Source organism: Conger conger, chromosome 6, assembly GCF_963514075.1.
Source record: "Conger conger chromosome 6, fConCon1.1, whole genome shotgun sequence".
NCBI classification, from domain to species: Eukaryota; Metazoa; Chordata; class Actinopteri; order Anguilliformes; family Congridae; genus Conger; species Conger conger.
Genome location: NC_083765.1, coordinates 61840332 through 61855308, shown reverse-complemented (window position 1 = coordinate 61855308; position 14977 = coordinate 61840332). Strand labels below are relative to the sequence as shown.

At 40.8% G+C, this 14977-nt stretch overlaps 2 protein-coding genes across 2 annotated transcripts in view; both read right to left on the bottom strand.

Moving 5' to 3' along the window:
* The window catches only part of LOC133130221 (unconventional myosin-Va-like), a 47840-nt gene extending 39149 nt beyond the window's left edge, over window positions 1–8691 (bottom strand). The window contains 4 exon segments of the mRNA XM_061244627.1: window positions 578–722; window positions 1034–1214; window positions 2738–2848; window positions 8457–8691. Coding sequence (XP_061100611.1) covers window positions 578–722; window positions 1034–1214; window positions 2738–2848; window positions 8457–8501 — 482 coding nt within the window. The 5' untranslated portion in view covers window positions 8502–8691.
* Window positions 8692–9375: 684 nt separating this feature from the next.
* Window positions 9376–14445, bottom strand: LOC133130685 (cAMP-regulated phosphoprotein 19-like). The gene is made up of 3 exons (XM_061245443.1): window positions 14220–14445; window positions 12517–12639; window positions 9376–10405 (listed from the first exon to the last, which is right to left on the bottom strand). Exons 1-3 carry the CDS (start codon window positions 14277–14279, stop codon window positions 10235–10237), a joined length of 354 nt encoding a protein of 117 aa, XP_061101427.1. The 5' UTR covers window positions 14280–14445; the 3' UTR covers window positions 9376–10234.
* Window positions 14446–14977: the final 532 nt, after the last annotated feature.

Sequence of the window (14977 nt, the reverse complement as noted above, 5' to 3'; positions counted from 1 at the left end):
AAGCATACAGACATGGTCTAGAGATTCAGCTGTTGTTCAGACCAAATGTGAGAATGGGGAAGAATTGTGATCGAAGTGACTTTGACTGTGGAATGATTGTTGGTAGTTTGAGTATCTCAGAAACTGCCGATCTCCTCCATGCACAACAGTCTCTAGAGTTTGCAGAGAATGGTGCAAAAAACAAAAACTAAAAAACTCCAGTGAGCAACAGTTCTGCGGGCAAAAGTGTGTTGTTAATGAGAGGGGTCAGAGGAGAAGGGTCAGACTGGTCGAAGCTGACAGGAAGGTGACAGTAACGCCACACATTGAAACAAACAGTCAAAGTTGTAAGTGGGTCGGCTACGGCAGCAGAAGACTTAATAGGTCTAAAAAATAAGGCTAATAAATACCTAATAAAGTGCTCACTGTGTGTATTTCAGATCGGTCACAATGTGCTGACAGCATGCTAACCAACAGGCCTCATCATGAGGTCCATCAGCAGTGTGCACTAAAGAAAGTGAAAAGTTATCACCTAAGGAGGTAGTATGACATTATTTGACAGAATGGCATTTTGAGAGGGTACAGATATTTGACAGACCTGGCCATTTGCTTGTAGGCCTCCTCAGCCACGGCGAATATGTGCGGGTCCATGTCCCCCATGTTCTGCCCACTGTATGCATTGATGATGTCAGACCCATAGATGGGCAGATTCTCATAAGGATTGATGGCCACCAAAACAATGCCTGAAAGCAATTAGGGGAACGAAATTACTGATCTTGAATTACTGAAGCTCATTTAGGGTTCCACACTAGCATCATTCTTTTACATTACATTACAGGTTATTTGGTGGATGCTCTCATGGAGAGCGACCGACAACAAAGTGAATAACCATAACCAGGATCAAGTGCACTGAAATCCCAAGAGGGGAGTACAGTTCCAAGTGCTAGAGGTGACCACATAGATAAGAACCTGGACCTTGTAGATTTATCTACATATAAAAGCAGTCTTTAAAAGGCATACTACAACCCAGGGCAGAGACAGTGCAAGCATTTACCACAGTAGGTGTAGATGAGCTTTGAGTCGATGAAGCGGACTTTGAGGTTGTGCAGGACGGCGGGCTCGTGGAGGTAACTGAGGGCCGTGAGGTCGTTCTCTCCCACCAGGATGTCGGGGTTCCGCAGGTGTGGCAGGTGCGGCAGGTTCTTGGTTGCGGCATCCAATTTGTGCTCAACTTTCTAGAAAAAAGTGATACAAACAATGGTTGTTTTTCTGCACATGTAGTAATAAAAGAAAATAACAGTAAAATGCTGAAGTTCCTCCTTTGTGCCTTCTATCCCTGCTGACCAATCAGAGATGATCTGACTGACCATTCAGAGAGGTTTGATCTGACAACCTGTCACGCAGGGAGCCTCCCGTCAGCCTGCACTGTCCTTTTTTTCCCCCAAAGTCGGGTAAATCTATGAAACCAGACATTCTAATTTTGGGCTGGTTGTAAGGATAAAACAAAGGTAAGTCAAGCCAGCAGGAGATGAAAATGTCAGAAGGAATGCAGTGAAATGAAACTTCATGAAACGGCAGGTGATTCTGAAAAGAGAGATTACACACAAAGCCACAGGAACAGTGGAAATGTACCCTGCGGCAGGTCGTAGCATCCGTACCACATTACTCTTTATAACTCTCCTTTGTACATCCTTAGACTCCCTTTCATCGGAGGAACATTTGATTTACTCAAGGCAAAAACAAAGCAAGTGGACACAAGACAGTCTGTGTGCGTTTTCTGTGTGCACAGACATGAGTGTGTGTATGTTTTTGTGTGTTCTTGCGTGTGTCTCTCCCTCTCTCTGATAGAGCAGTGAATGCAGACACACACCTCACTGGCGTAGTAGTATTATTACACTTCCTGAACATGCTTTGCTTTCAGTGTGTTCCAGTTTGCTGCTGTTCACCTGTAGAGTAAAGGGCAGGACTAACACACAATAACCAGCGTAGCATCACAGTTTCTTTTTCAGATCTCTCCCAGGGCTGTCAGGGTTATGTGATCTAATCTTAAATAAAATGCACTACAATGGAAAAAACGTCCCCTTTCTTGATGACGGGGGAAGTGTCTTCATTACAGTTTTAGGGCACCTTCATCAAAACTGCATTTCCCTGTTGTACTGCTGACATTGCACCCCTTGCCTCTCTCGTTTGGGGGGGAAATCTAATTCTGCAATACAGATCCAGGAGGCCTAATTCAGCTTCAATAAGTTAAAAGGTTTATGGCACCACAATTTCAACCCCAGTCTTATCTTTTCAATTCACTACTCACTGATCTGTTGGCAATACACCAGCCAGCAGCAGACAGGCTAAAAGCTGATGCTGAGGCCATGGAAGAGAAAATAGCATATAATGAATGCCCAATCTCCCATCCAATAGGCTTTCACTCCAACCCAAACAAAGCACACGTCATTCAACAGCTAGCGCAAGGCTAACCAACGCTGTTCCTGGAGATCTACCGCCCAGTAGGTTTTCACTCCAACCCTAACAAAGCACACCTCATTCAACAGCTCTTCAAGAGATCTTGTTGATCTGCCAATTAGTAGAGTCAGGTGTGCCAAATCTTGGTAAAAATGAAAACCTGCAGGATGGTAGTTCTCCAGGAGCAGGGTTTGTTACCACTGATTTATACAGAGGCAAACTCACAGCAGGAATCGGGTACACTGAGAAACGCAACACAAATCCAGCGTAATAGAACACCCTGGCTGTCCCACTCCTTTACCTTGCCATCCTGCAGCTGCAGGTGTAGCAGGCTGTCCCCCTGTTTGTAGTCCTTGGTGAGCTCAGCCGATTTCCACACCTCCTCCGCATCGGGGATCCACACCCGGGCGTACTACAGGAAGAGACAGGTCACAGGTCACAGGCACGTGAGGGAAGTACACTAATACTGCTGGAGAACACCAATACATACTTTGACTGTTAGCAGAGCTACTTTGCAGAATGGTTTTTTTCTCAGTTCATTAGCTCATTGCTCTCACAGCAGTGGCCTTGAATGCATCGCTCACCCCATTAATGAAGTCTCCATCATATTAGTTTCCTCGCCATTTAGACAGACTATAGCATTTGAGCAAATTACCACCAGCCTCTGGCACCGAAGGAAGAAGGGCCCGTCTGAATCTCAGTGAGGGATAAAGTCAGGAAATTTCCAGAAACACAGCATGACCACAGGAACAGAACTAATGGTGCAGATTGGCAAGTCATTTGCACTTGGCTGTGTTTTTATTATAATTATTTTTCTTTTACAGAAGAAAAATCAATCATTCTGTGAACACTAAAGACAGCACCACCCACAATAAAAACTGATGTCAAGCATCATTATACAGAAAATGCAGCAATTAAAATATTGAACTCAATTAGGATTCTGCACATTAAGCCAAATGTACTTGTCTCTATATTATGAAGGCTGGCAGGCTGTATCAAAGGTGAGATACAATGTTTGAGAAACAATGAAAATTTCAGAAATACATAAATACAGAAGTATTTAACATTGATACTTGTGTAAGCATTGTTTAAGCCTCATAACAGATTTGCAAAACAACTACAAAAATATTATTATAGACAGCTGGCTCTACAAAGCAGTATAAAATGCCAGTTCACATAATATTTTAACCAAATCTTCCTTAAACGTATCCGTTTAATCATCGGACAAGCAGCATCACTGCAAAATCTGTTCACTAATGAGGCTACCATGAGTCAGTGAGCAAAACAGAGCCCCAAATAGGTGTTATTCAGCAGTGATAGGTGTTATTCAGCAGTGATAGGTGTTATTCAGCAGTGATAGGTGTTATTCAGCAGTGATAGGTGTTATTCAGCAGTGATAGGTGTTATTCAGCAGTGATAGGTGTTATTCAGCAGTGATAGGTGTTATTCAGCAGTGATAGGTGTTATTCAGCAGTGATAGGTGTTATTCAGCAGTGATAGGTGTTATTCAGCAGTGATAGGTGTTATTCAGCAGTGATAGGTGTTATTCAGCAGTGATAGGTGTTATTCAGCAGTGATAGGTGTTATTCAGCAGTGCATGTTTCTCTTCATCCTGCCTCTGACATAGACATCTTCTTACTTGCACAATCTGTGCACTGACTTTTAGTGTTTTAGTCTTGTAATAAAGACTTAACACCTCAAGTAGAAAATATTTGTTTGTTTTGCATTAATGTTTGACTGCCAAGTCTAATTTTCTAATTATATTAGCAAATCTTGAAATTTGTCAATCTGTCTCACACCACTGGAAATCATTTTGTCTTTTTAAAAGAAAAAAAGTAAAAGAAATTTGATCGTAAGTCTCAATAGAAGACACGGTGTGTGTGTGTGTGTGTGTGTGTATATGTGTGTGTGTGTGTGTGTGTATGTGTATATATATATGCACACACACACACACACACACACACACACACACACACACACACACACACATATACACATTTGCAATTTGGAACCATTGTGAGGGAGCAAAAACAACACACAGAGATGTGATGTACCACCCCAAAAGCATCACAAGCACACTGCTTACAGTACATTTTACATTTATGAAGTTTGATATTTACTGCCAGCAATGCATAAAGGTAAGCATCCAGTAAACGATATTCACGTAAACCTACAATTATACCTATTCCATCAACATTTTGAATAGGTATAATCAGGCCTAGCTACTTCTTTTGTACTGTGGAATACTATAACTGCTCCAGCTCCCATGTATGAGTTATGAACCCTATATGGAGAGGAGTAGCAGGATGAGACGACACGCTTAAAGATATTGTGGGATTGGAGTCTATTTATGATGAGCATCAATTTTCGAGGGCTGGAACTACAGGGACATTTACAGGGAGAAAAATAAGAAAAGCCACAAAAACAAACTGAAGAGTAAAACTACAAAGACAATCTACAAAGAGGTCCATAATGTTTACCCCACCCCGAAACAAGCAAGAGCTGAACATGGCTGTAGTATGGCCTACCAGAGCATCATAAGAGAAGATACTCAGCACCTGCTAATGTCTATTTTTCACAGATTTCAAGCTGTCATTGCTTAACATGACTACTTTCATTTACATAAAACATTAATGTCCTAAACACTATGGTACAGTGAAATGTGTGTGTAATTATATATAATAATATATTATATAATTTGTATATATTAATGGTGATTATTACATACATGTTTGCACAAAGCATGTCTGAGTTATTTGACTGCAAATCTAAAATTGTGGAGTACAGAACCAAATCAAGAAAAAATATATGCCTTTGTCCCAAACATAATGGAGCTCACTGCATGGCTATCCATATCCACGTGGTAGCCAAGTCACCCTCAGGGATCCCAGAGAAAATGGCCTCTTCACTTGGATTATACATTCACTTGAATGTATGCATTTCTCACTGATGGTCAATGCAAATATGTATTTCACATTTTGGCCCACATTAAAAAAGGGGCATGGGTCTGATAAGAATTCATAAAGATGGCAGAATTATATTTAAACCTGTTTGGACACAAAAAATCACTATAGCTCCACTCCCCCATTCACAATTAAATAACACAACCTAAATATTCCCAAGGGAATGCACTACTGAGCATAAATAATAAATGGGAGACATTCTTAGCCCTGTGGGTAAACACAGCTTTCATTGCAGTCAATGAGGCATGGAGTAAAAGGCCCAGAACAGCACCACATAAAGATGGAGAAAGTCTAGAGGACATAGCAGCACCAGCAGCCATACAGAGGTTATGAGACAGGGGCTGGAGAGAATGCCTGCGTTTGTAAACCTGCATTTGTGGCCAGAAAAAAAATGGAATTAACTATGGAACTATGGAATTAACCTGCAAGGCTCACAGCACTTTCCCAGGCTTTGATTTATTTTGCTGATCCACCATTTTCACCATTACAATAAAGATGGAAAGGCACATAACTTAGGCCATTTGTTGTCAGTGGATAGTTATATGGCTGTATTCAATGTCCTTATATTGAGTGTCCTTATATTTTAGTAATGCATTTAAGCAAGTACACTATTTTTTTGCTTATTACACAATCTGTCTTTCTGGAACTGCTGACTGCTGTTATGTAAGAAATATAAGAGGAGAATAAAAAATCAGCTAAAGCTCAAATCCAGTGAAATCTGCTGCTCAAAGTGAGGAACAAACACACTCCTTAGAAGCCCAAGCGTTCATAGCAATCTGTAAACAACAAATGGTTCACCAAATAGGCCTACTTCCACGGCTACAACAGAATTCAAAATAAATGCACATGTAAAATGAATGGCAACGCATGTTTTGTGATTCTGAACGGTCTCTCGCATACAGTATATTAGCTAAGCTTGGTGTTCTTTTCCATGACGCCAAATCCCTTATCGGCCCAGCAATCCCAAGAGAGGCAATAGAACCTTAACACCGCTGTAGCAGTAGAGAGGACACAGACCCAGACTTAAAATGTTAGTAGTCCTGTGGGCACCCTAAAGCATGTTAAAGTGTCAATGGCAACATACAATATTGCTTGACCCCTTTCAGTGCCTGCTACTGCTTTTATAGGCACACACTGGGAAGATGTTTTTCTCCAACAGTCAACTTTCTGGGTTTCACTCGGTAACCTCTGTACAGTATAACAGCCAGGAACATTACAATTATTCTCTAATTTCTTACAAGTTCCTACAAAGCCTGATTGCATAAATGAGACACCATAAAATTAACTACTTAATAGCTACCTAACCCAAATATAAAAAGTATTTACTTAAGGTCTATCACAAAATTGTATCTTTTAGAGAACTATTGCTGTTTGCAGCTGTTCAAGTGGTTGCATAATAATGCAGTGAAAATCAAAGGTGGTTCCTCATAAGAAAAAATAAAAATTGAATTTGTTTATTTTTTGGTGAAAATAATGGCTTTATGTGAAAAGTCTAAAAGCAACCAATAGCGATTACTATTAGCGCAACTGTATTACCGTAATAGCATACTCATATCTTGCCTATGATTAACAGGGGCGGCCTGTAGCGTAGTGGTTAAGGTAAATGACTGCGACACGCAACGTCGGTGGTTATAATCCCGGTGTAGCCACAATAAGATCCGCACAGCCGTTGGGCTCCAGGGGAGGATTGACTCCTGCTTAGTCTAATCAACTGTACGTCGCTCTGGATAAGAGCGTCTGCCAAATGCCAATAATGTAATGATTAGGCTAATATAAGATTTGATCTGACATTTGTTTAAGCAGCACCGAGTGTACCCCAAAGATACTGTACTGTACCCAAGTACAGGGTACAGTAGAGTGAACAAGCGTATAGAGCTATCGTGTAACCTAGATTAAGGGGATCGTTTTAAAACCACGAATACAGAGGGTCCCCTTGACCAGAGGTGTGCGCCCCTGCCCTAGAAAAAAAACAGGCTTTTCACCAGCAAAAGTGTGCAACGGCTTGTGGCATTGTTTGAATTGTTTGCATACCGATTAGGATTGCGACTTGCGGCAACAATACTTTCTATTGAGCTTGAGTCCATTCTCGGTGCCGTCTAAACTTATACTGCGTTTTAAGTCGCCCAGGAAAATGAACGTGGTCTCATAACAGAACAGTTGCATCCCACTTTCAGTCTGGCTCATAAGCTTTGCAGTGCGGTTTGGAAAAAAATCTAAACAAACGTCATCAACGCGGTGACGTCAGAGCCAGCATCAGCAGCATTTCATAGCGGTGCTTGCTACAGTAATCCCTTCAATGAAATCTACATTCGATTTGGACAATACCATTGATAATCAGCCTGACATTTGTACCTATACATCGCAAAACAAAGCCCTGTTGGTACTAAATCAATGACAAGCATATATTTCTGTTTTTCCCTTCATCATCATGAAATAACGGACATTTAGCATTCCAAAACGAGCCGGCTAACAGTGGATACATTTTTATTTTATAAGATAACGTACTTGATACACATGTAAAGACAGTTTTCATAATGACAGGGTTATTTTCAGGGTCTTGCTGACGTCTTCACATATCTGCTAGCTATAACAGCTAACGTTAGCTAGCTAACGAACACAACAGTCTGCAACGCTAGCTAACATGAACACACTTGAAGCAGGTCCGTGCCCTCTAGTTCTTGATTGGATGCAGTTTTCGCATTGGCTTCGGCCACAGAAAATAAAATAATCCCACACTTTACTGCACTTAAAGCACTGAAAGTGTGCATATGTAAATCCCGTTATTATACAAATGAACAGGGTAGCTAACGAAACGTACGGCACAGCTAGCTAGTATGACAGCTTTAAATCCAGAAAACCAAAAAAGCCCTCCATTCATTCTCAGATATTGTTAAATAAGGCAAATTTCCTCCATTGTGGGTGACAGGTTCTCCCTGATTGCGTAAAGACTAATGGATTCACTTAAATCTCAGACTCATTAACGATTCTAGAAAATGGTAACATTACAAGGGTAAAATATCAATAACGACATGTCGCTATATGTAGCACGATCCTTACCTTTGTGTATAATTCAGACGCTGCCATGACGGTCGACCCAGCCATTCTCCAGTCTTGTTTAGTAGGCTACAGCATCAGAAATTCGTAACTTTCAACATTCGGTTTAAAAAAAATGAAAATTATCCTTTTAAAATAAATGTGGAAATGTTCAAGATGAAGCATGTATCGCCATATAAAGTTGAAAATCACGCTATTTAGAGTCTCTATGCATTCTGGGTATGATGGATGAAATGATTCAGTAAAATCCGTTGTTGCTATGGGTTTGTAATAAAACTAGGGCGTGCTGCCTCCCAGCGGCAGATTCATTTTCACCGAATGTGTTAAAGCCGTGAGTGTAGCACAAGTTTACTTAGCCGTGATTGCGATTGAATAATTGGGATTGAACCCGACTAATCAAAAGCAGCTGAGAAGCAAACTGTCCAATTGCTGAGCAATGAACGTCAAAAGATGTGACTGAATCGTCCATTCTTACAATTATTTTTTAATTTAAATTTTAAAGAGGTGTTGGGTCATCCTTTATATTACCCACATTATATTTTTTTTCTGATCAATGTGCTCAGTATTGCTGTCCTTCTCCCCCTCCCCTCATAGAACAAGGTTTAAGAAAACATAATTTCCCCAATATTTCAGCTGCATAGCTTGTTCAAGAGTGAAACACCTAATGTACCTGGAAGCGGTCATGTTTCAAGTTTAGCTCAGCCCAAGATAAAACATGACTCAATTACCCGTTACCAGCATGGCAAGCAGCGTAAACACACCTCGAACTGAAGTATTTTTGTTACCAGATGTAGATCGCCTCCACATTACATTCCAGCCAAGATAGTGTGTAAATGGAAAATGAGGCCTTCAATAGCTATTCCCTGTGTTTTAACATTGTGGATTAGTTAAACAGTGGTTGGAAGGCAAAAAGGCAGAGACATTAGTGCAAAACTATTTTATTTACAAAAATGGCACAAAAGTGACTGCACAGTCAATGCACATGCACACCTCAAACATTTCATTTAGTGAGTTACCCAGCCACAAAACCCAAAGGAGACCGGTTTCAGATCCATTTTCAGCACACTCCCAACTAGGTTAACTCGGATTTTCCCACAAGTGGACATATTTCCCAAGAGAATTGGTGAGTGAAAACGCTGACTGAGGGTTTAAGGCCATTTTGTAATTGAAAATCGGAGGCAAACAAACAGCAGCCTTTTTAGATCCTAGTGTCACACATGCTCTTTAATAATATGGCCCTCTAGCAATAGCAGTGTGGTCCATTCTTTTATTTTTTTGACCAATTGTCTTTTTTTTTTCTTTTTTTTTCCAAGGTATACAAAACAAAGAACATGGCCGTGTCTAGAAAGAGTGCATTGACAATAGTGGGGGTTATATTAAATCATTCAAGCACATTACTTCATAATTTATATGAGGACATAAGGAATGGTACAGTAAAATGTAAAATGTTCTAAAATGTTAATTTCTCCCGTAACTTCCACACAAGGAACTACAGTATGTACACTTCCAATCAAAACAACTACAGTACAGTTAACATTTGAGCAGACGGGATAGCCTTTGACCGTTTCTGTCACTAGCTGGTATGCCAGACTCCACCCTAGTCCTTCCTTAGCAGCACTATATTAACTGCACTCTGCCCACTTCTCAAAATGTTCCTTTCAGAGCTCTTATCAATGGAAGTGAAAAACAAAAAAGGAATGAAAGCTAACATGAGAGGATGAAGATAACAGAGATGAAATGAAAGTGAACTGAGAACTAAGCAGTGCTGTTTAAGGCTGCCATCAACCAGCCAGCTTGCTGGCCACTAGAGAGGGTTTCCTCTGGGGCAAATCCTGAGGGGTGGGGATGTGGTCTCCGGTGATCTCAGTCTTCTCCGCCATGGCAGCAGGTAGCTGCTTGTTCTTCATCTTGGCTTTGGCCATGTTGTAGTCGCCGGAGTCAAAGTACTTTTGCTGAACAGAAGCAAATAAACGCACGTTAGAGAAATTGCAGATGCAAATTACAAGCTCTGGGGGGCCCTAAACACCAGCTCGACGACTCTGCTTGCTGCCACAGGCAGGCTTGCTCATCCTGTCAGCCGCGTGAATGGCTCTCGCTTGTCCCAACTGGGGAGCTTCTCCACCCTAGCTCCTCAGTGGTGGAGCGACCTCCTCATCCTCTGCTCACTCGCTGCCCATTTTCCACCACTGTCTTAAGACTCATCTCCTCGCACTGTACCTTGACTCCTCTGCACGAGTCAGGTAAGCTATTGTCATATGCCTTTACCCAGTCCATCTTAGCCCCTCAATTTATTTTGTACCTTAAACTAGGACTTTTGAATTTGTATGTAGTTCCTCAAGTTATAGTTGTCTTGGTATGGTAGTTACAGACTAAGCTTATCTACCTTGTGTACAGGATTTACATTCATGGTGTTGGACAAAAGTGTCTACTAAATAAAAGGGAATTCAAAAAATGTCATGTATATCACAAGACAAGTTTACTCCATTAGCTGGAGAAGTTCACACAGTACAACCACCTGGAACAGACATTTTTAATTTTGTCCATGCTCCAGTTTTGGAAACATTCTGGGTTTCACTCCAAACTTATAATAATTATTATAATTTGTTATTTAGCCGACGTATTTATCCAAAGCAACTTAGTTGATCAAACCAAGCAGGGGACAACCCCCCCGGAGAAATTGCTCAAGGGCCCAACAGCTGTGCAGATCTCATCGTGGCTACACTTATCCAGCAAACTCCGTAATCCTGTTCCAGGGCACCCTGACGGGTCTGGCTGACCTAAAACAGCAAGACTGCAAACCCCATACAGAATCCATTTATGAAATGTGGCAGTACCCAAATGTTTTTAAGGGCCCTACTAGACAAAGGCCCTACTAACAACTACTAGACAAACTAAATCCCACTCAGCCAGGCCCTTGTGCAGCTCACCTTACTGTAAGCCTACATTTGCCAACAACACACTTTGACTCGTTTGGCTGGTGCTGTATTTGAACAGGGATTTCAAGAGAATATGGCAGCTATGATGCATCAAAGGTTTTTTTATAAACCTTCCATCTTTAAAGTTATTAGGGCACTACAAAATAAATATTGCACGTGCTTTTCTCAAAAAGCTAAACTTCAACACAAGGTTCCATGTTTGAAATTAGATCTGCCTCCTGCTGACAAAACATCTTGAATGCTCTTTGGCAATTAGCAAATGCGCTTAGAAACCAGCAATACGGCTTGTAGAAAATAACTGCAAACCATTTGCCCAAAAATGAAGCGATACTGATATTTATTTTATAGCAAAAGGTATCTGCAATCTAATTTAGTACCAATACACAAAGCCTTAGGCTCAACTGAAAGCATTCATATAGTTGTGAAGAAAGTGGGTCAAATATTTATGCAAAAATGATTAAAACAGTAGCTACACGATTGTACTCAGCACTACAATTTAGCAAAGCAAGTCAGATCTGCATCTGAGGTGTGAAATAACATTTTGTGTGAGAATAAATCCAATACATTACTTCAGAGCTCAGAGCTGAAAATATGATATGAACATGCATGAAAGCTGTATGCTTTCATACTCACTTCATTTTATAAAAACCTTTGTGTATTAGCTTCTCCCCCACCAAGTCCAACTACTTTGTGCATCTGGATCCTGTTTTTGCATTCCACAAAGTGGACAGCATCAGGTCATATGTGATTATGCATCCTTTTAAAGCAGGGGCTCCCAAATGCCCAGGACCCACGTTATGAGAGAACCCATTTCCTGTGACTTAGCCAATATATTTTCAGACATTCTATTTTCATCACAAGCGTTTACCATACAAAAAATAAAAATGAATAAATAAATGAATAATAATAATGATAATAATAAAAATAATAACAATAATAATTACTTGTACACTGTGCAATGTCTTACTTTAAATTAGCCAATTTCTTTGGAAAGTGCAATTTTTTATTTATTTTTTTTATTTATTATTATTATTTTTTTAAATCACATGGATCTTGTGACCCACACTCTTATGACCTAAAAGTTTAAGAAACACTAATTTGGGGTGTAGAAGCGCATCAGAGCTCACCCCCTTCTGAAGCCGTTTCCTGAGGAGGTCCGAGCCCCCGGGTTTGGCTCCAAGGTTGGGGTATCGGGCCTTCAGCTTAGCCTCCTCCATCTTCTCTGGGCTGATCACCTTATCCTCCATTTCCTATTCAGAGACGGAGGATGAAGGTGCGATCAATCATCACAAATAGCCTTTAGCCTAGCTACTGGGTTAAAAATCCAGATTTCAGGCCACCATTTAGGCCACTTTAACCTCTTATATGGTGTTGTAAGAGGTCAACACTGAACATTTCCATGCCAGCAGATGAGCGAAACAATTTCAGATGTACCATATATAGACAGGAAGACTGAAGTTTTGCTAAAGATACCAACTTCACATAATACTCTGGGTGAAGGAAGGAGGTGGGTGAAGGAACAAGAAAATGACATGGCTCTGTAAAAATGAAGTAACAATCAGGGGTGGTCACTTCATCATACATCACATCAAATCCATGGCTACTAGAAACTACAATTACAGTATGCATGTTCCACATGGGTACTATGGGCCGAAGGGTGTAGCATAGTAATTCTTCCAAGAAAGCCTGGTCTGGTCAAAGACCGTGTAAGCAATGCAAACAAAACTGTCAATGGTAGCCCATTTGCTTTAGACCTAGCTTGCAAATAATATATAAATGATAAAAGCTGGTGTGAAAAGGAGGCAATTTACAGAAGCCCACTTTATGCACAACCTGCTAAAGCCTGTCGATCAATAAAACTATGAACATACAGTAGTCGTCTAACAAACAAAACGTGCCTCCCAAAATATACTATGGTTACAGGGTTACAGCAGTATTTGTTGTTTCAACAAGGTCCTTTGTCTTTGTCATTTCCCGTTTACCAGATATCCAGCTATGTTGATAGCTAGCTCACTCGAAATCATTTTAAACCAAAAGTGTTTTTTTTCTTCTTCTGTAAACTACAAAGAAACGTAGGTAAATCAGCAAGTTACCATACTCAGGGCAGGCAAACTGGCACATGGAAATAGCTCGCCATGTTACACTGGTGGTACTTACGGCGGTTGTCAATCCAACCCACTGACCCCAGGCTTTTAAGCAACTTTGCCTATAGCCAATATAGCTAGTTAGCTATCGAACCAGAAATTCACGACTGGCTAGGCAACGTTAGGCATTGTAACCGTGGGCCAAGGTTCGACATGGCAGTTCGTTTCTGCATTCATCCAATCAGTAAACTAACGTTAGTGAGCCAAGTAATTAGCTGGCTAGCGACTTGTAGGCTGCGTGTCAGTTGACATCAGCTAGCTTGCAAACAGAAAACTGTCAACTGACAGGCAACCTGTTAAAAAGTTTACGAGTAAGTTACTTACTGCCAACTATTAAATAAGCATGGCCCGTTAGCTGCTAGCACAACGTGTGCATCAACGTACTCCCTAAAACGTCGAGACCAACAGCGGACCTAGCCAGCCCGGCGCACGAGCCGATAAGCAACGAGAACGCCGTGGCTGGCTTGAATATTTATTTGGTCAAGGACTGTATGTAGCTTGCAAGCAGCCAGATAAATATAAAATCACAGAACCAGCTAATGACCTAAATCATTGGTTAGGCATTTAGCTGGGAAACAAGTCAATTAACCAACGTTAACAAACAGCTTTAGCTTGTGAGCTAACAATTAACCTAAGTCATGAGAAATAACGGTAGCGAAACAAGCTACCCTTCTGCAGTCTTTTACCTGTTGTTCCTCAGTCGATGTCTCATCCGTAGTCCTTGCTCCTTCAATATTGTCGGTCATGGCTAGTTGCAAAGTAGTAGAAATTAATTTGAAGAAAAATACAGAGCTACCCCCTTCCTTCCTTTCTTGACAAATTGTTACAGCTTTATGTTTTTACCTCCTCCCGCAAAAAGATGGCTGCGCGATTTTAGACGTCATTCCCCCAGCCAATGGTTTTCCAATGTATATATATGTTCATATTCCATTGGGAAATGACGTTCAATTTCAAACGTATGAGACAATATATGGCTCTAAAGGTGCATGGTTAAAATATTTTCTTCATTCATATACGTTTACATTTCAGATTCAAAATATCGGAATTGTGGTGAAATATTTTTATTTCTGGCTGTAGTTCCATGACGTATGGATTTGCAAATAAACCTTGAACTTTTGAAATCCACCAATCACACAGTTTGGTTCGAAACCATTTCTGCCATGGTCATCGTCATTGGACCGTCCGTGGCTCAGATCAGAGCAAAGGACAAACCTAAAAGACTGTACAAGGGGACACTTGTAAGTGGATAAAGATACTTAGAACAGTCCAGTGGCGGTGATATTGGCGTTGCCGCAGGGGCAGCGGGACCGGGTCCGTGGTTTAGGAGGGCCCATGTCTCTCCGTCTCTAAATGTCTGCGGTTTTTTTTTACAGGTCTTTATATTTTATTCACTTAAGGGAAAATAACACCAGGACTATGTTTGCTCCAATCGTGCTTTGTACAT